This window comes from Callorhinus ursinus, unplaced genomic scaffold, assembly GCF_003265705.2.
Source record: "Callorhinus ursinus isolate GAN/ISIS: 27379988/994484 unplaced genomic scaffold, GSC_fseal_2.0 scaffold98, whole genome shotgun sequence".
Lineage (NCBI taxonomy): Eukaryota > Metazoa > Chordata > Mammalia > Carnivora > Otariidae > Callorhinus > Callorhinus ursinus.
This window is the reverse complement of record NW_027397160.1, coordinates 1,296,231-1,314,701: the sequence shown is the minus strand read 5'-3', so window position 1 is coordinate 1,314,701 and position 18,471 is coordinate 1,296,231. Positions and strand designations below refer to the sequence as shown.

General features: G+C 55.4%; 1 protein-coding gene across 2 annotated transcripts; it reads left to right on the top strand.

Annotated features, from left to right (window-relative positions):
* The first annotated feature begins 423 nt into the window (after nt 1-423).
* FTCD (formimidoyltransferase cyclodeaminase) lies at nt 424-17,863 on the top strand. Of its 2 annotated transcripts, none has more exons than XM_073888866.1 (14): nt 424-576; nt 1,292-1,475; nt 2,228-2,356; nt 3,094-3,182; nt 3,317-3,496; nt 4,088-4,225; nt 4,498-4,629; nt 10,832-10,893; nt 11,327-11,456; nt 11,550-11,711; nt 15,115-15,158; nt 15,367-15,505; nt 16,478-16,573; nt 17,626-17,863. In XM_073888866.1, the coding sequence occupies exons 1-14, from the start codon at nt 523-525 to the stop codon at nt 17,848-17,850; spliced, it is 1,764 nt and encodes a 587-aa protein (XP_073744967.1). In that variant the 5' UTR covers nt 424-522; the 3' UTR covers nt 17,851-17,863. The 2 variants fall into 2 exon arrangements, with proteins under 2 accessions (XP_073744967.1, XP_025719329.1); XM_025863544.2 differs by having other exon boundaries at nt 426-576; nt 17,606-17,837.
* The last annotated feature ends 608 nt before the right edge of the window (nt 17,864-18,471 follow it).

The following is an 18,471-nucleotide window of genomic DNA, read 5'->3' as shown; positions in this document are numbered from 1 at the left end:
CATATGGAGGGCCACAGAGGGTCATTTGGAGGGTCACATGGAGGGTCCCTGGAGGGTCACACGGAGGGTCACTGGAGGGTCACTGGAGAGTCACTTGGAGGGTCACTGGAGGGGCACTTGGAGTGTCACAGGAATAACCACCAGGAGGCCCTGGGCCAAGCTGGGATTGGAGCCTGGGCTGACCTGAGTCCACCCCCTGCCCCCGCCACGGGGAGGACTTTTACCCCCTGAGGGCCCTGGTCACATGTGCTGCTTTCAGGGGAGCCGGCCCCCAGCTGGGTAGGGGATCCCTCCTCCTCCATTGTCTGGCTCACAGGGTCTGGCCCCCTTCCTGTTCTGCTCTGTGTTTGCACAGGGACCACAGCCTGTCCCTCCTTGCCATGACCGGTGGTTAATCAGCAGCCCGGCCACCATGGGAGGGCCCTGGTGGGTGGATAAAAGCCCCACCAGGCACCGGAGGGCAGTGTCCCTCCTCCCCTGCGTCCACCCTGTGAGAGGAGTGTCAGGATCAAGGCCCAGACCATGTCCCAGCTGGTGGAATGCGTTCCCAACTTCTCAGAGGGGAACAACCAGGAGGTGAGGTGCAGGGGGCTAGGCAAGGGGCTCGGGGCAAGGAGAAAGGGGTGTGCTTGGTGTGGGGTTGGGGAGTATCTTCTCTGAAATGGAACCACTTCCTGTCGTCAGCCCACAGGGAGGTGCCGCATGAGCGCAGGGACTCAGAGTGGCTGAGCAGGGGTGAGGAAGAGGCTGTGGGCTGGGCAGTCAGGCAGGGGTCCTGGCCCTGGAGCTGGGCCATAGGGCTGTTGGAAGGTCCCCAAACCTTGTCAGTGGGCTCCCCATGTTACCTATGAGGACACTGAGGCATAGGGTGTGGGTGCAGGCCACTGAGGGCCACGGAGCCCCTGCTGCCTCAGAAGGTTCCGGGACCCTCATGCCCCGCCCCTAGTGCAGATGCTCCCACTAGGGACTGCTAGGGCCCTGACCCTCTGTGACATTGGCCTCTAGGTCACCTTCTTGGAGCCGCAGCAGTCCCTCCACCAGGGTTTTGATTCCTGCCTCAGTTTCTCCTGGAGGGTGCCACCTGTTTCCCTTTTCTTGGTGACCACGGCCCAGTGATGGGCCTCCCTGGGCTTGCGCTCTTTGGGGAATTCCCAAATGCTCAATACCAGCTCCTTAGGCCCGTGTTTGGGTGGTGGTTGGGGGCGGCAGGAGAGGCATGGCCACCTCTGAAGCTCCTGTTCCTTCTTCTAAGTGGGGAAACTGAGGCACAGGGTCGGGCTTTCGTCCCCAGGTGATTGACGCCATCTCTCGCGCCGTGGCGCAGACCCCAGGCTGTGTGCTGCTGGATGTGGATGCTGGCCCCTCCACCAACCGCACTGTCTACACGTTCGTAGGGCAGCCCAAGGACGTGGTGGAGGGGGCCCTCAATGCCGCCCGGGTTGCCTTCCAGCTCATTGATATGAGGCAGCACAAAGGTGAGGGGTCCCCCACAGGGTGTGGGGGCTGCCTGGACTGCAAGCTTGCCCTGGGAGGACCCCAGAGCCCCCTGAAGGGTCTCAGGCGCAGCCCGCAGAGGCTGCTGTGCCAGGCTAAGGTCCGTGGAGACCCCCTCTGTGTTTCAGGGGTTCCCAGGAGTGACTGGCAGTGAGGCTCAGGCATCCTGTGCAGGCCTACGGGGTTTGGGGGGGCAGGGAAAAAAGACGCAGAAACCGGCCGGGCAACAGCCCTCAAAACCAAACACATCTGCTGTGGCAGGCAGGGTCAAAGGTTGGTGGACACGCCGGGGACAGGTCAAAAGGGCAGGGGCTCTGGCTACTCACAGCGGGGGGGTCAGGCCCATGTGATTCCAGCTGGTAGAGAGTTAGCAAGCCAATCTCAAAGCCAGAGCTCCCAGGGGGAGTGGAGTGGTCAGGGTTTGAGAAGGACGCTCGGTAAGCTGCGGGGGCAGGGAGGGTTGGGTAGTGGGAGCTGGTCAGGACTCCGGCCGCTCCGCTCGGCAGGCAGTGCTGGGCAGTGCGCTCTGTGGCTTAGGAGACGGAGGGGCTTACCGAGGCCAAAATACTTGGCTGGCTGCTTCTCCCGGGATCCCTGTGGTCAGTGGGACCAGCGGCGTGTGTGGATGGAGGGCAGGGTGGGGGCAGGGAGGGCGGGGTCCACGAGCCCGCTGAGCCCACGCCCACGCCTGGGCCCCCCTGGCCTCCCCTTCGTCAGCCGCCTCTCTGTGTAGGGGAGCACCCTCGGATGGGCGCCCTGGACGTGTGCCCCTTCATCCCTGTGAGGGGCGTCAGCATGGATGAGTGTGTGCTCTGTGCCCAGGCCTTCGGTCAGCGGCTGGCCGAGGGGCTGGGTGTGCCAGGTGAGTGCCCCGAAAGGGACACCCCAGGGCAGGGGCTCCCCCTCACTGCACTGCCGCGCCCTCAGTTTCTCTGCAGATAGAAGCCGGGTGCGGTGTGCGCTGTGCCTGGCCGGCCGTTTGGGAGCCGGTGGACGCCGCTTAGCTGCTCCACAAAGTCAAGTCCGTGCTTCCTAATGGAATAGTTTCACCTTGGGGAATTAACCAAATCAAGAAATTATTAACCTGAGACAAATGGGGGGCGTCTACACTCGTGGGGCACGGGCTCAGGCAGATGGGGTGTGTGAGGGCAGGGCCCAAGCCCCACCCCCTGCGGGTACAGGCCAGTGTGTTCCAAGCTCTCACCATTGTCATGGGGACATTGGGGTTGCGGTGAGTTTTGTTTTCTTTTCTCTGTGTTTCTTAATTTGTGGGCCTATTTATTGTACAATGAAAATACACTTTAGAAAGAAAGGTGAATATGCTTCCATCCTGAATGTCTACTTCTAACTCTTAGCATCTCGGTGATGGCTTTTTCGGGGGGCATCTGTGCAGGGGGAGCAGTGGCGGGGGCTTCCCTGGCCCTGGGTGGGCAGAGGAGTGTCCATCAGCGATGAGGCGCAGGGAGATGGGAGCCAAGGGAGAGGGGGGTTGGTCCTCCAGGCTGAGGCTGGCAGGAGCGGCTGCCTCATTTCTCCTCCAGGAGTGGGGTTCTGGGCGGCCCACCGGCTGGGACCCTGACCAGCCCAGCCCCCTTGCAGTGTACCTTTATGGGGAGGCGGCGCGCACAGCCAGTCGCCGGACCCTGCCTGCCATCCGGGCTGGGGAGTACGAGGCCCTCCCTGAGAAGGTGCGTGTCTCCTCACCAGGGTGGGCAGGTGGAGGGGTAGACCCTGCAAGGGTGGGTGCCCTCCTCCTTCCCTGACCTTGGCGGGGTGTCCCTCCTGTGAGGGACACCGCAGCCTAGGGTGAGTCTCCCCACAGCTCAAGCAGACCGAGTGGGTGCCTGACTTCGGCCCCAGCTCCTTTGTCCCCAGCTGGGGGGCCACTGTCACGGGGGCACGGAAGTTCCTCATTGCATTCAACATCAACCTGCTCAGCACCAAGGAGCAGGCCCACCGCATCGCCCTCAACATTCGGGAGCAGGGGCGTGGGAAGGACAAGGTGAGCAGCCTCCTGTCCCCACGGGGGCTTGGCACTGTCCCTGAGGAATCCTGAGGGGCTCACGGGAGAGAGTCAGAGGTGGGGTGGTGCTGTGGTGTGGACCTGCTGACCAGCCCAGCCTTGGTGTCCATGACAAGTGGGACGAGGCAGGTGGGGTTCCAGTGTTTGAAGTGGGGGAGCCCCTACTTAAAAGACCAGGGCAGCAGGTGGGGTAGAGCTGCTGTTAGAGTATTGCAGTCCTTCCATTCTTCTAGGAAAACAGCTCCTTCTGAGCCCCAGGTGCTCCCAGCACATGGTGTGGGCGAAATGCTGGCCTGAGCCTGGTGCCCTGTGAGCAGGGGCCTCAGTTTCCCTGTGGTGGGCGGGACCCTCTGCAGCTGGCTCAGGGGAGAGCTCTGGAGCGTGAGGAGGGCCGCCAGCCAGCCGTCCAGGCAGCACTGCAGGACCTGCAGGCCGTGGTGTCTGTGGGGGGAGGGAGCCCTCCAGCCATCTTACGGGGCGGGGGTCGGGGGGTGGGTGCAAGTGGCTTTCAGTGCAGGTACTAGGAGAGGCTGGGCAGGGCCCAAGCTGGGAAAGACTTTTCCTTTGCAGCCAGGACTCCTGAAAAAGGTTCAGGGCATTGGCTGGTACCTGGATGAGAAGAACCTGGCCCAAGTGTCCACAAACCTCTTGGACTTTGAGGTCACAGCACTGCATACCGTCTACGAGGAGACCTGCAGAGAAGCCCAGGTGAGCAGGGCGTGTGTCCCCTGCTGGCTGGGGTGAAGTCCCACCAGGTGAGCAGGGCGGGTGTCCCCTGCTGGCTGGGGTGAAGCCCCTGCAGGTGAGCAGGGTGTGTGTCCCCTGCTGGCTGGGGTGAAGTCCCTGCAGGTGAGCAGGGCGTGTGTCCCCTGCTGGCTGGGGTGAAGTCCCTGCAGGTGAGTAGGGCTGGTCCCCAGGACACCCTTCAGGGCATCTCAAGTCCTGCTCCCCTGGACATTGATGCCACTGGACCTCTGCAGGAGCTGAGCCTGCCAGTGGTGGGCTCACAGCTGGTGGGCTTGGTGCCTCTGAAGGCCCTCCTGGATGCTGCCGCCTTCTACTGCGAGAAGGAGAACCTCTTCATCCTGGAGGAGGAGCTCCGCATCAGGCTGGTGAGCCGGGCTCCGGGTGAGGGGCCAGTGCGGAGGCGGAAGCGAGCCTGACGCTCTGGGAGCAGGCCCGGGGCACCCTGTCTGCCAGCAGGGCCCCACTCCTCCTCCTCCTCTGTCTTAGTGTCTGTGCTTAGATGGCGTCATGCCATTATCATATCAGGGAACTATGGGAGTTTTTCCTTGTGATCTAGAAGATGTTCAGTCTTGTAAAAGTCCCTCGGAGAGGATGCACGCCACTTCCCCTGTCCCTTCTGGTGTCTGTGCTGGAGGCGCCGGGTTGTGGCGGATATGCGTGCACTCCCGTGTCAGCCCTGTGCCCGCCATGGGGTGCGGGCGTGTGGACCATCCACGAACATCGATGGGTTAGTTAGAAGCTGGTGCCACTGTCCCAAGTGACAACTTTAGCTGGAAGTCCTCCACAATGAGCACATGAGTGGGTTCTCTGAAAGTGTTTGTCTTTGCTAGTTGGGTTTGTATCTCCTGATTCCGCAAATACATCTGGACTCCTTGCCCTGTTTTCAGGTCTGTGGGGTGTTGGGCGTGGTTCCTTCCAGTTTAATGGAAGAGTCTATTTTTTAGGTATTCTAGTGATTACCTTTATAACTTAATACACTTACCCCTGGTTTTGATTTGTTGGTTTTAAAATTTTACCCAAATTTTCAAATATATAATTTGATTTATCAGTTTTTATCAGTACACTGATAGCCTGCTATGGAAGCGAGAAAATAAACCTACTTAGCATTTACTCACATCTTTTCTTCCTTCTCTATTTCCTGATTTTTTTTTTTTTGAGTTACAGTAGTTTTTAGTGGGGGTGGGAGTTCTTTTGGTTGTTAATTTTTTTGAATGTTTTCTTTTGTAGTAAAATACACAATGTGAAATTGGCATCTTAACCATCTTTTAGGTATGCAGTTGGCGATATTAAGTACATCATAATGTTATGCAGCCCTCATAACCCAGGATGGGCTTTTCTGTGTCTGCAAAGAACACCATTAGGGTTCTGATAAGGACTGCACTGATTCTGTGCGTTGCTTTGGGGAGTACAGCCATCTTAACAGTAGTAGTGTTCTAATCCATGAACATGGGCTTTCCATTTATTTACATTTTCTTTATTTCAGCAATGTTTTGTAGTTTTTATTGTACAAGTCTTTTAATCCTTGGTTAAGTTAATTAAGTCCTAACTATTTTATTCTTCTTGATGCTATTATAAATGGAATTGTTTTTGCAATTTTTTTTTCAGAGTGCTCATTGTTAGTGTATAGAAACGCACTGACTTTTGGTGTTGACTTCATATCCTGCTTCCTCGCTGAATTCATTTATTAGTTCTAGGTGGTTAAATTATTAAGTTTAAATAATATACTTAAATCCTTTTGCTCTTTATCCCTGTTAGACAGTGTCTGTTGGCTCTTGGTGAAGACGGACAAGAATATTAGTGTGCTCCTGTGAGTGGTCATCATCGCTGCTCTTGATTTAAATTGTTATTCGCTATTTTCACGTTGTCAAATTTATGACATTTACCTTCTGTAAATGTTCCACATGTCTTAAATACCCACAGATATTTAACCTTAGCTCTGTACACAGGTGAAGTCATCTCTGTTCCTACTTGTCTGTCTGTTGCCCGAATCTCACAGTCAAGCAAATTTTTTAAAGAAAGGCTCATGGTGCTTTACTCTGTGGGATATGGCATGTCTGGCCATGTCTTTCTGTGAATTTATTCTTTCAAGATAGTTGGAAAATCAAAATTCCAAGTCACTTGTTTTCACCTGAGAATATGGCAAACATATCTTTTTTTTTTTTTTTTAAGATTTTACTTATTTATTTGTCAGAGAGAGCACAAGCACACAGCGGGGAGTGGCAGGCAGAGGGAGAGAGAGAGAGAGAGCACGCACACGAGTAGGGGGAAGGGCAGAGGGAGAAGCAGCCTCCCGCCTGAGCAGGGAGCCCGATTCGGGGCTCAATCCCAGGACCCTGGGATCATGACCTGAGCCGAAAGCAGACGCTTAACCGACTGAGCCACCCAGGCGCTCCTGCAAACTATCTTTACCATCTTCCGAAATCACATGTCCCTTGGGGAGGTCTAAGTCGGCCTGGTTATCTCCCCATCTCCAGGGACTTGTTTTACTCCCTGATGCCTGAAGTCCCCTTGTATTCACTGTGGTTTTCTCCAACCTAGCTTCTAAGTGACTGATACAGTTTATGGCCAGGTCTGTTCTCTTTCTATCTGTTAGAAAATTTTGTGTAATTTTTTTACGTTGATGTACACAGCAAAGGTGTAGGAATGGTCCCAGGAGCCTCCTCACGAGCTCCAGATTCTCCAATTATTTGCATCCGCCCCATTTGCTATATCATTCCCTCTCTGTATCCACGCATAGTCATATATTTTTTTTGGACCACTTCAGAGTAGGTTAAAGACATTGTACCATTTTACCTCAAATTTATTCAGGTTTTATTTCTTAAGAACAAGGACATTTCTTTTGCACAACCCTAGTACAATGATCAAAATCAGGAAATTCAACATTAATACTGTTCTAGTATCTCATCTGCAGGCCATAATCAAATTATGCCAATGTCTCCGTAATCCCCATTATAGCCACTTATCCTCTCACCCCAGGGTCCAGTCCGATGACAGTCCTTTTCTGCCATGTCTTCTATTGCCTTTAATTGGGAGCAGCTCCTTGTGCTCTTGCTCTTCAATGACGTTGACATAGTTTAAAAGGACAGGAAGTTGTTTTGTGCAGCATCTCATGACTACTGGGTTGTGGGCTTCTGACGGGAGCAGGGCACACGGGACGTGCTATCCTCAGAGTGCGGGGTCGGCGGGGGGACACTCTCCCTGTTGCCTGGGGTCCTTGGTTCAAGCTGCTGTTATTCGCTGCAATGTTTTTCCTTTTGTAGTGAGTGCTGTGTGGGAGGTACTGTAACAATATGTAGATACCCCGTTTCTCTTGAAATTCCAGCCATAAGTTTTAGCAGCCTGTAACGGGTTTCTAACTTTACCCTTTTTCTTTAAGAAAATGCTTTCATTTTTTTCCCCCTCAGGAAACAGAATTTATTCACAAAGTTTAAAAAGTAATGTGTACAAGTATTAACCAATGCATATTTTTATCTCTGTTACAAATATTAAAAAATGCCTTAACTAGTTTCAATGCACTGTCTTTACAGATATGTGGCTTTTTAAAAATTCTTTATTTAAATTCAATTTAGTTAACATATAGTGTATTGTTAGGTTCAGGGGTAGAATTTAGTGATTCATCAGCTGTGTGTAACACCCAGTGCTCATTCTATCACAGGCCCTCCTTAATGCCCATCACCCAGTTACCCCATCTCCCCACCCACCTCCCCTCCAGAAACCCTCAGTTCGTTTCCTATGATTAAGAGTCTCTTATGGTTTGTCTCCCTATTTTCATCTTATTTTATTTTTCTTTCCCTTCTCCTAAGCTCCTCTGCTTTGTTTCTTAAATTCCACATATGAGTGAAATCATATGGTATTTGTCTTTCTCTGATTGACTTATTTCACTTAGCATAATACGCTCTAGCTCCATTAATGTTGTTGCAAATGGCAAGATTTCATTCTTTTTGGTGACTGAGTAATATTCTATTGTATATATATATACCACATCTTCTTTATCCATTCATGTGTTGATGGACATCCGGGCTCTTTCCATACTTTGGCTATTGTGGACATTATTGCTATAAACATTGGGGTGTAGGTGCCCCTTCGGATCACTCATTTGTATCTTTGGGGTAAATACCTAGTAGTGCAATTGCTGGGTCATTGAGTAGTTCTATTTTCAACTTTTTGAAGAACCTCCATACTGTTCTCCAGAGTGGTGGCACCAGCTTGCATTCCCACCAACAGTGTAGGAGTGTTCCCTTTTCTCCACATCCTCGCCAACATCTGTCATTTCCTAACTTGTTAATTTTAGCCATTCTGACTGGTGTGAGGTGGTATCTCATTGAGGTGTTGATTTGTACTTCCCTGATGCTGCCTGATGTTGAACAGTTTTTCATGTGTCTGTTGGCCATTTGGATGTCTTCTTTGCAGAACTGTCTGTTCATGTCTTCTGCCCATTTCTTGATTGGATTATTTGTTCTCTGGGTGTTGAGTTTGATAAGTTCTTTATAGATTTTGGATACTAGCCCTTTATCTGATAAAACATTTGCAGATATCTTCTCCCATTCTGTCGGCTGTCTTTTGGTTTTCTCCACTGTTTCCTTTGCTGTGCAAAAGCTTTTTATCTTGATGAAGTCCCAATAGTTCATTTTAACTTTTGTTTCCCTTGCCTTTGGAGACGTGTCTAGCAAGAAGTTGCTGCCTGTTTTCTCCTCTAGGATTTTAATGGTTTCCTGTCTCACATTTAGGTCTTCCATCCATTTTGAGTTTATTTTTGTGTGTGGTGTAAGAAAATGGTCCAGTTTCATTCTTCTGCATATGGCTGTCCAATTTTCCCAACACCATTTGTTGAAGAGACTGTCTTTTTTCCATTGGACGTTCTTTCCTACTTTGTCAAAGATTAGTTGATCATAGAGTTGAGGGTCCATTTCTGGGCTCTCTATTCTGTTCCATTGATCTATGTGTCTGTTTTTGTGCCAGTACCATACTAAAAAAAAAAAAAAAAAGAAAAGAAAAGAAAATCCTTTCATCTCTCCCACATTTATTTATTCCTTATTAATGTGTTTGATGCTCTCCTGTTCTTAACATGTTGTTTTATATTCTTTATCTGAAAGTTCTGATATCTGCCATCTCTGAAGGTCTGATTTTGCAAATTGATGCGTCTGTTGACTTTCTCATGGTGACTTGCTTCTTCACGTGTTTTGTGATTTTTGATTGTACATGCATGTTCTTTGCAAATTGATCTGTGGTAATTCTTGGACACCTGGGTTTAAAGTTTGGATTTGCCTCTGTTAGGTCTTGGGTACATGATCACACAGGGCCCCCCAGACTCAGTCTTTTGCTTGGAGCTTTAGAACTATACAGGTAGAGGGTTCTATGTGAACTGTGGCCCACATCCCCTCAGCGTGGCTTGTGGTTATATTTCCAGGAAGGGTTTCTCCTGCTTCACCAAAGGGAAGGCAGAAACTGAGGAGTACCCCAATTACATCTTTCAGTGTTTTTTGTTTTTTTAATCCTAGTTCATCCTTGGAAAGGTCACCTTTCAGGGGCCTGCAGTCTGACCCTCACTCTTCAGGACTTGAGATCTCCCTGCTCATGAGGGGCTGCCTGAGGCTCTCAGATGTCCCAGGGTGGACCCAGCATTAGGGTGAGCAGGCCTGTCTGGTTCCCTTTCTGGTCATTTCTGGCCTTAAATGAGCACCTTTACTTCCTGCCAGCTTAGCCAGGCATTTAAATTCATGTTTAAATTTCTGTTTGTCTTTCTGAGGTCTTCTGTGCCAGGAGGGCTTTGCTTTATTGCTTGCTGAAGACTCTCAGGTGGGCTCTCAATTTTAGTATATGTGCTGCCGAGGCGAGCACTCAGGTGGGCTCTCAGGAGGCACTTTTGCCCATCTCCATGTCCTCGGGGAGACCTCTCGGCCACCCCCACCCCCGGGACTCTGCTGGCTTGTTTCTGTCAAGGACCACCTGTCACTTTCCAGTTTTCTAGAAAGTGTCAGCCTGCTTGGCTCAGAACGCGCTGGATTGTGCCACTGGCACATAGCACCATAAAGTGTTTTGAGTATTTTTTGGTGGAAAGAATTCTAATCTTAAATGGAGATTTTTTTCCAACTTTATTTTGAATTTAAGTAAAATCCATTTTGCCTCATATATGTTTAGGTCAATCAGGCAGCTCCCGGGCTTTAAAAGTTGTGAGAACTGACACCCAAAGAATTAGGAATCTTGTGCAAAGGTGTAGTTTTGTGGGTCCCTTTCCGTGATGGGCTCAGTGTGTGGTGGTGTCTGTGGGACGCATGTGGCTTAGAACGAGGGCACCTCCTCTCTCTGGGTCTCGGTTTCCCTGTGGGGGAAGATGGGTGGGTGGATGTGTCAGGGAGTCTGTGGGGGGCCTGCTCTGGGCTGGGGGCTTTCCCAGAAGCCAGCAGTCACAAGCTTGTGGTGGGTATGCGGCCAGCTATGCCTGGCTCCCCACACAAAGGTGGGTCAGAGCAGGGACACCACCGTGAGCTCAGGGGGACCCCACCATTCAGTGGCCTGCCTCGGGTGGGGGGGCCGAGCTGGCTCATCATCACCAGCCCCTCTTTCCAGGTGGTGAGCAGGCTGGGCCTGGACTCTCTGTCCCCCTTCAACCCTAAGGAGCGGATCATCGAGTGAGCACCTCCCCTACCCCCACAGAGACCTGCCTCAATCCTTCCAGAGCCTTCTGTGTAGCCACTTATTCGTCAGTAAAACCAGGGTGTCTGTGCCGGTCATGAGGCTGGGGGCCAGTTGGGGGGACACAGTGAGACCCCAACAAGGTCCCACCATATCGTCATGGGGGCTTCTGTGTGGTCAGGGCCACTCTGCACACTGGGACTGTGTCCCCTCCCCCGTGTGTGGGGAGAGGGCTGGGGTCAGCGATCAGGGTCTGAACCAGCCCTGCCCTCACAGCCTGGCAGTGGTGACCCTGGACCCTGCCCTCCATTCCCTGTCCCCCAAAGCCCCATCCCCTGTCCCTAGCCCTGCACAACCCAGGATGCATCCCCTGTCCTGGCCCTAGGGCCTCCCCGCCCCGAGCCTCGCTGAGCCGACCCCTCCCCACAGGTACCTGGTCGCTGATGCTGGGCCTGGGCAGAGCCTGGTGGACAAGCCCCTGCGTGCCTTTGTCCGTGAGGTGGGCGCCCGCTCCGCAGCCCCAGGGGGTGGCTCTGTGGCAGCGGCCAGTGCAGCCATGGTGAGTGCGAAACGAGAGGCAAGGGGTGAGGACAGGGCCGAGGGCGCCTGGCCTGTGGTCCCGAGTCACGTGCACAGCACATCTCTTGCCCAGGGCGCTGCGCTGGCCTCCATGGCCGGCCTGATGACCTATGGGCGGCGGCAGTTTGAGCACCTGGATACAACCATGCGGCGCCTGATTCCGCCCTTTCATGCGGCCTCGGCTGAGCTGACCAAGCTGGTAGACGCTGATGCCCGGGCCTTCCAGGCGTACCTGGTAAGTGCTCAGAGGGCCCACCACCAGCCTGTGGACAGCCCCGAGTGAGATGGGGTCAGCAGACAGTGGGGGGCGTCCTGGGGAGAGAGAGCTCCCCCAGGGTCATAGGGAACTGGCACGGAGGGTAGGGGCTGTTGCGAGCTCAGGTGTCTGGAAAACAGGGGAGGTTGGAGGGAGGGGATGGTGGTCTGGCTGCTATGGCCCCCTTCCCTGACTATGTAAGGCTGAGTTCAGGGGTTCTCAGGGTTTGGCCCAGGCGTGGCCCCACGCTCACATCCACAGCAGCGGGAGTGTGGGGTGGGAGGGAGAGAGGGTCCACCCAGGCTCAGCACCCCTGCCCCAGCTACCCTGAGTCTTGGAGTTGGGTCGGCGCCCAGACCTACAGATGCTGGAGGAAGGCCAGGTTCCCAGAGAAGGGCTCACATCCAGGACGGACAGGCCACAGAAATCCTAAAAGAAGAGCCAGTGACTGATGGTCTCAGAGGCTGGAGAAGACATTCCAGCCAGAAGACAAAGAGAGGACCATGGAGAGAGCTGGGAACTCTTCACACGATGTGACAGGCCGGTCAAGTTGGAATCGGCTCACCCACCCAATAGGGAGTCTGTGCATCAGACGGTGGGCGCCAGAGAAGGGGCGTAGCTCAGAACCGAGGGCAGGGGATGGAGTACTCGCAGGAAGATCCGAGACGTGAGTCCAGACCAAGCCCTGCTGTGCGTCTGTGTCCCAGAGCAGTTCATGGTGGAAGGACCAGGTCGATGCATGAGCTCACAGCCACCAGCCACCCCACAGGCTTCAGGGCAGAGCCGCCTCGCGGGCCGGACTGCGTTGAAGGGAAGTCAGGGCTCCGACGACCACCGGTGGCCTCCAGGGCACGCCGTGCACCTCCGAGTGAAGACTGTATCCAGATGGGGACAATCAGAGTCTCACCTAAATAAGTTACCATCTGGAGCTAAAGTTCATGTCCTCTGGGCGGGAGGTATAGATACTGGTCATCTTTTTCCATGTGTGTTTTTACACTTAAATTTCATTTATTTGCTATTTAAAGTAGGTAAAACCTTCAGGCAGTTCAGAATTCACAGGACAGAAGAGTAGTGGGTGAGAAGTCTCTGTGCTCTGCCCCCCGCTATACCCCTGCCCATCCCAAACAGGCACAATTTCTAGGGCAAGCATCCGGAGATGTTTGTTTATATTGGCGTAGATCCAATTTTCCTTTTTCTCCTCATTTCTTACACAAATGGCATCATATGTGTTCTTAGTTTGCCTCTTGGGCTCGTCCCTTGACGTTCTATTAGAGATCTTTCTACATTGGTGCACACACCCCAGTTGCTAGTACAGATCTGCCCTGACTTACGGTGGAGTAATGACCGACAAACCCATCGTAAACTGAAAATACTGTAGGTTGAAAATGCATTTACTACGCCCAGCCGGCGGCACCTCACAGCTTAGCCTGGCCCGCCTTCAGCTGCTGAGCACACTTGCGTTGGCCGACAGCCGGGCAGAACCACTCGCACACGGCCTGTCTCACAAGAGAGTGTTGAATAGCTCCTGTAACTGACCGAATACCGTACCCAAAGTGACCAGCGGAACGGCTGTGCGACCGTGGGCCTGCGCAGCCCCAGGACAGGGCCGCACACCGCTAGCCTGGGCAGAGACCCACACCCCACACTCCAAGCACTGGTTCCCCTGACTGCATGTCCCTTTCACACCACCACGAAGTCAGAGTATCTGATGTCGAACCCGTGTAAGTCGGGGACCGTCTGTACCGTGTAGACGTCTGGATCGCAGCACCTTTGGCCAACTCCACGGGGGGATCGTAGGCCTCTTCGTCTGCACCTGGGATGCCTCTGTGTGAACACCTCTGGTGTCCGTCTCCAGGCATACGGTGGGCAGCCTGTGGGAGTGATTCATAGAAGGACTTGCTGCCAAGTGGCCCTTGGAGGGCTGCATGGATGGGGCTCCACGGTCCAAATCTGAGGGCTCCTTCCCGGACTCCGTGCCATGGACGTGGCAGTCACACGTGGTCTGCGTCTCCGAGCTGCTCCCTGTGCGCGGCAGGGAGCGTTTCTCAGGCTCCGCACAGCGGTGTTGTGCGCCTTTCGGAAAAGCAAGGCTCCCCTCCTTCCCGGAGCTCCCGGACTGCAGGCTACACTCGGAACTCAGGCGGGCAGCTTCTGGCGGAGGTCGTGCCAGTTCCTGACGGAGCAGCTTTGAGTTTTCCATCCTTGAACCCAGAGTCTCCCAGCTCTTCCCCGGGGCTCGTGTCTCAGTTTACAGGGCCTCCTCCGGTAAGTTACTGAGCTTCTCCCACGGTGCTTCCCAGACTCCTGTGCTCTGATGACCTTCAGACATGGAGGGGCTTTTAGGGGGGAAGCATCAGTTTAAGTATAAACACAGAACATTTCAGGCTAACCACTAGAGATTAGAAATAAGGCGAATAAGTAGAAAACAACTGGAAGGAAGTAGAAAAACAAAAATCTAATCAGAAGGCAGGGGAGAAAAGAAAGATGACCGGCAAAGGTGTCTGGTTCAGAGCCTGAGATGCAACTCGGAGACGCACCGTCGGAAGCCACACGCCTGAGGGGAGCGAGGTGCTTTACCCTCTGAAGAAGGAAGCATCCTCGTTCTGGGCCAAATCGCTTCCCAAACGAGGAAGCGATTTCCAGCTGGGGAAAAGCAAAGCTTGCGATAACCTAACTGCAGGCGGGCGGGCTCCTCTGCTGGGTGCAGCCGTGACCATGGGAAGGACGGGCCTGACTGAAACCAGCCCTGTTCCGCCTGGCGGAGACCCCGAGCACCCGGTCAGGCTGCCTCGCGGACAGGGCGAGTGCCCCCCTGTGTGAGGACTGCTGTGGGGCTGCGCGCGCGAGACTGGGGGGAGGTGTGCGCCGCCCCAGCGGCCCAGGCAGCCCCTGGGGAACTTGGGATGGTTTCGTCCACCAGCAGGAGTAGGGGTGCTGACCCGGCGGGCTCAGGCGGGCCGGGGCCCCCTTGCTCTCAGGCATGCTGACAGAAGCGACTTTTGGATGGAGATTTAGCCAAATCCAGGATGGACACATTCCCTACCTGGCCAGGCCCTTGGCCCTTGCAGGCGGGCAGGGTGGGGCCTGGGTGTGTGAGGGACAGGCCTGGGCAGACGCAGGGGCGCGGATGGGGGGCTGTCCAGGGCAGCGACCAGCGTGACCACTGTGGAGGGGGCCCTGAGCTGGTTCAGGCGGGAGGGGGAGTGGGGCACACACCCCTAACCCCGAGGCCGAGGGCTGTGTCTTGTGTCACAGGCAGTGCCTGGAGCCCGTGCTGTATGAGGGGACGCCCAGCCCCTGGGTGTGGACACTGCCCAGACTCTCCATGTGGCCCCGGGGTACGGCCACTGCTCACCCCACGTTCTGTGATTTCTTCTGGCAGGAAGCCACGAAGCTGCCTACCAACACACCTGAGGAGAGGGACAGGTGAGTGCCACAGTGGCCGTGGGGGAGGCGCCACCCCAGACGGTGGACGCCCAGGCATTTGACCTTGCAGCCATCTAACCCACCCTGTGGGGGTGTGTTTGTCCCTGTTGTCGCCCCGCTGTTCTGTCTGCTGGGGTGGAGCTGGGGGGGGCAGTCCAGGTGGCCCCTGGGTGCCCTGGGCTCTGACCATCGACCTGCTTGGATTCAGGCGTGCGACAGCCCTGCAGGAAGGGCTGAGGCGGGCGGTAGCTGTGCCCCTGGCGCTAGCAGAGACGGTGGCCTCGCTGTGGCCGGTGCTGCAGGAGCTGGTGCAGTGTGGGAACCTGGCCTGCCGGTCGGACCTGCAGGTACGGGAGCGGGGGCTCGGCCTCCTGCTGCAGGGGGAGCAGCGTGGAGGGTCCGGGGACATTTATGGAGCCAGCCCAGACAAGAGCGCTTGGCAGAGGCCTTGGCCAGTCTCAGCCAGCAGAGCCCATTGGTTTATCCCGTTTTAAGAGTGGAAAGTAAGGATTTCATTTAAGCTTGCACGGCAGAGAGGCAGAAGAAACTCAACCGTACCTCGAGTCCACCCCTAAGCCCCGTCCCCCAGGCCCTCCTGGCGACCCCATCTCCTCCCGCTCCCTTGTTCTCTCCTCTTCCCTCCTGCTCATGGCCCCTCATCCTTCGGAACACCCCTACACCAGCTCACAGAGGTGCACCTGTCGCCCTGTCCATAGCCCGTGGTGGAGGGCTCAGGGTTGGGGACATGGAGTGGGCGCTGAGATTTCTCAGCCCATCCTGATCACTGCAGCTGTAGGGCTTTACAAGAAAGACACCTGTTCTCAGTGTCTGTCCTGAGGCTCTAGACAAGCGTCCCCTCCTTCCCTGGGGAGGCGGCCATGTGCCGTCTTGGGCACAAACGGCCTGCCGTTCTGGGTTCGTCCCTGAGCCCATGCTCCCACCTGCTCTCCCCACCCTGTGGCCTGCATGTGGGAAGCCAGGAGGTGACTCAGGAGCATCGGCTGTAGGCTGGGCCCGAGGCTGGCGTGCCGGGAGGCCTCACCTCCCCCAGGGCTTCATTTTCTGTGCTCAGAGGTGGAAGGCTGTGGTTGTCCTCTCTGTCTGGAAGGGCCAGGCCGGAGCCCACCCTTCTGCACGTCCACTGCTGGGGCCTCTACAGACAGGCTGGCCCTGGGCCTCCTGGGGACCCCCGGGTGCTCAGTGCACCATCCTTACTGATGAAGTGTGAGAGGCCCTGGCTGTGGCCCTGGGTGGTGGAGAGGGCAGTGTGAGCCACCTGGGTCACGGATGGCCAGCTCCGCTCCTGGCACCTGTTGCAGGTGGCGGTCAAGGCCCTGGAGACGGGCATGTTTGGTGCATATTTCAATGTGCTCATCAACCTGAAGGACATCACCGACAATGCATTTAAGGACCAGGTGAGCAGGAGGCCCACAGGGGCCGGGCCCTGCAGCGGGACCCGGAGGTTGCCCTCAGGGCTATGGTTCCACAGTGTGCGCCTGGGGGAAGTGTCCATCTGCTGAGATGTTCTTTGGCCTCTGCGGTGGCTGTTGTCCTCCCAGGGAGTTCTGGAGTTGGGGGGCTAGGCATCATCTGTGCCTCCACCTTCTAATGGCTGGGGGGCTGGGGAGCCATTGGGATTGGGGACCCCCGTGCCCTCGACCCTGAACCTGCCCGCCATGCTCACCTGCCCAGCGGGGCCACCCAGGGCTGGGGCACCCAAGGTAGGCCCTTACACTGACAGCACGGGGCCTCAAAGAACAGTCGCCAAACCACGAAATGACCTTAGCTTCAGCATTTGTTATAATTTCATTGTCACTGCTATCGAGGTAAATTTGAGGAATATACAAGTCACCATTTTAGAGTGTACCACTCAGGGCATTTTGCACACTCACGATGTGTGACCAACCACCTCTGTCATGTTCCAGAACATTCTCATTGTCCCAAAGGAAGCCCCCCACCCATTAGAAGACCCCCGTTTCCCTGCCTCCAGCCCCGGACACCACCCATCTGCCTCTGATTCTGTGATAATCTTTAAAAACTAACAGCTCAGAATGAAGGCCTTTTCAGGGACTGAGCTTGGCCCCTTAAGGGAAGTCACTGTCTACCATGTAACCACATGTGTGTTGACTTAAAGGATAGGCTGCATGAACCCCCTCTGGGCTCAGGGCCACAGTCCTGCCCTCTGCAGTTGTGGCTAACATGGGAAGACCAAGAGGGTGGGGGGCCTGGGCCTGGCTGTCCTCAAATCTCAGGACAGACAGAGGGACTCTCTCATCCTTGCTGAGAGGCCTGCAAGGAGTTAGGGGTCCCCAGGTCAGGGGCTTGGGATCACCCCAGAGAGGACAGGCAAGGTAGCATGGCCAGAGGGCACAGGGAGGTGGCAGGGGTCCAGGGTTGGTGGGGGTGGGCTGCAGGGGCAGACTGATGTCTGGGCCTGTGTCTGTCAGACCCACCAGCACATCTCCAGCCTCCTGCAGGAAGCCAAGACCCAGGCAGCCCTGGTGCTGGAGCGCCTGGAGGCCCGGCAGGAGTGACGGCAGGTGGGGAGACCGCGCGGACTCCACAGCCCTTGGTGCCCCTCCCCCTTCCTGGCAGCCTCCAGACACAGTCCCCGTGGGGTCCAGAGTGGGCTGGGGGGGGTCAGGGGTCCGCTTGGTGGCGGAGTCACACCCCCATCACTTGCAGCTTTTAGTAAAGTCATGACCCACCAGTGCCTGTGTAGTGTGTTTGGAGCTGGAAGAAGGGAAGGGCCAAGCTAAGTGGGCAGGATGGGGGACTCGAGATGAGTGAGCATGGGGAGAGGTGCTCAGAGGAAATGGGGGTGCTGCGTGGGGGTGACACACTGGTTCCCGGGTTCCACAGATGTGTGTGAGATGCCCCTGGAGCCTGAGCCGGGCCACAGGTCACTGGGAGATGTGGGGGCTATGGGTAGGGTTCGGGGCAGGCGTCTGGGGTTCAGTGGCCTGGGGTCATGCATGGGACAGAAGCCCCACACCAGATAGCAGGGCTCCTCCATCGTGTCTCAGGAAGGAGGTGTGGCCGGTACTGCCTGATGCTGTGGGGGTGGCCAGGCAGGTGAGGATGAGGAGGAACAGGGTGCCGGGAGTTCCTGGGGAGGGGATGAGTTCCCTTGATCTGGCTGGGGGGTGACAAAGCATCAGACCCAGGGGTCCCAGGAGGGATGGACCCTGGCCACAGACTTCTCTCACAGTGGAAGCTCAGGGGGCCGAGGCTCAGTGATGGGGGTCTCAGGAGGACAGCTCCCCCATCTCCCAGCCCACAGCCCCCCTGCCTGCTACTGCATCTCCCCACA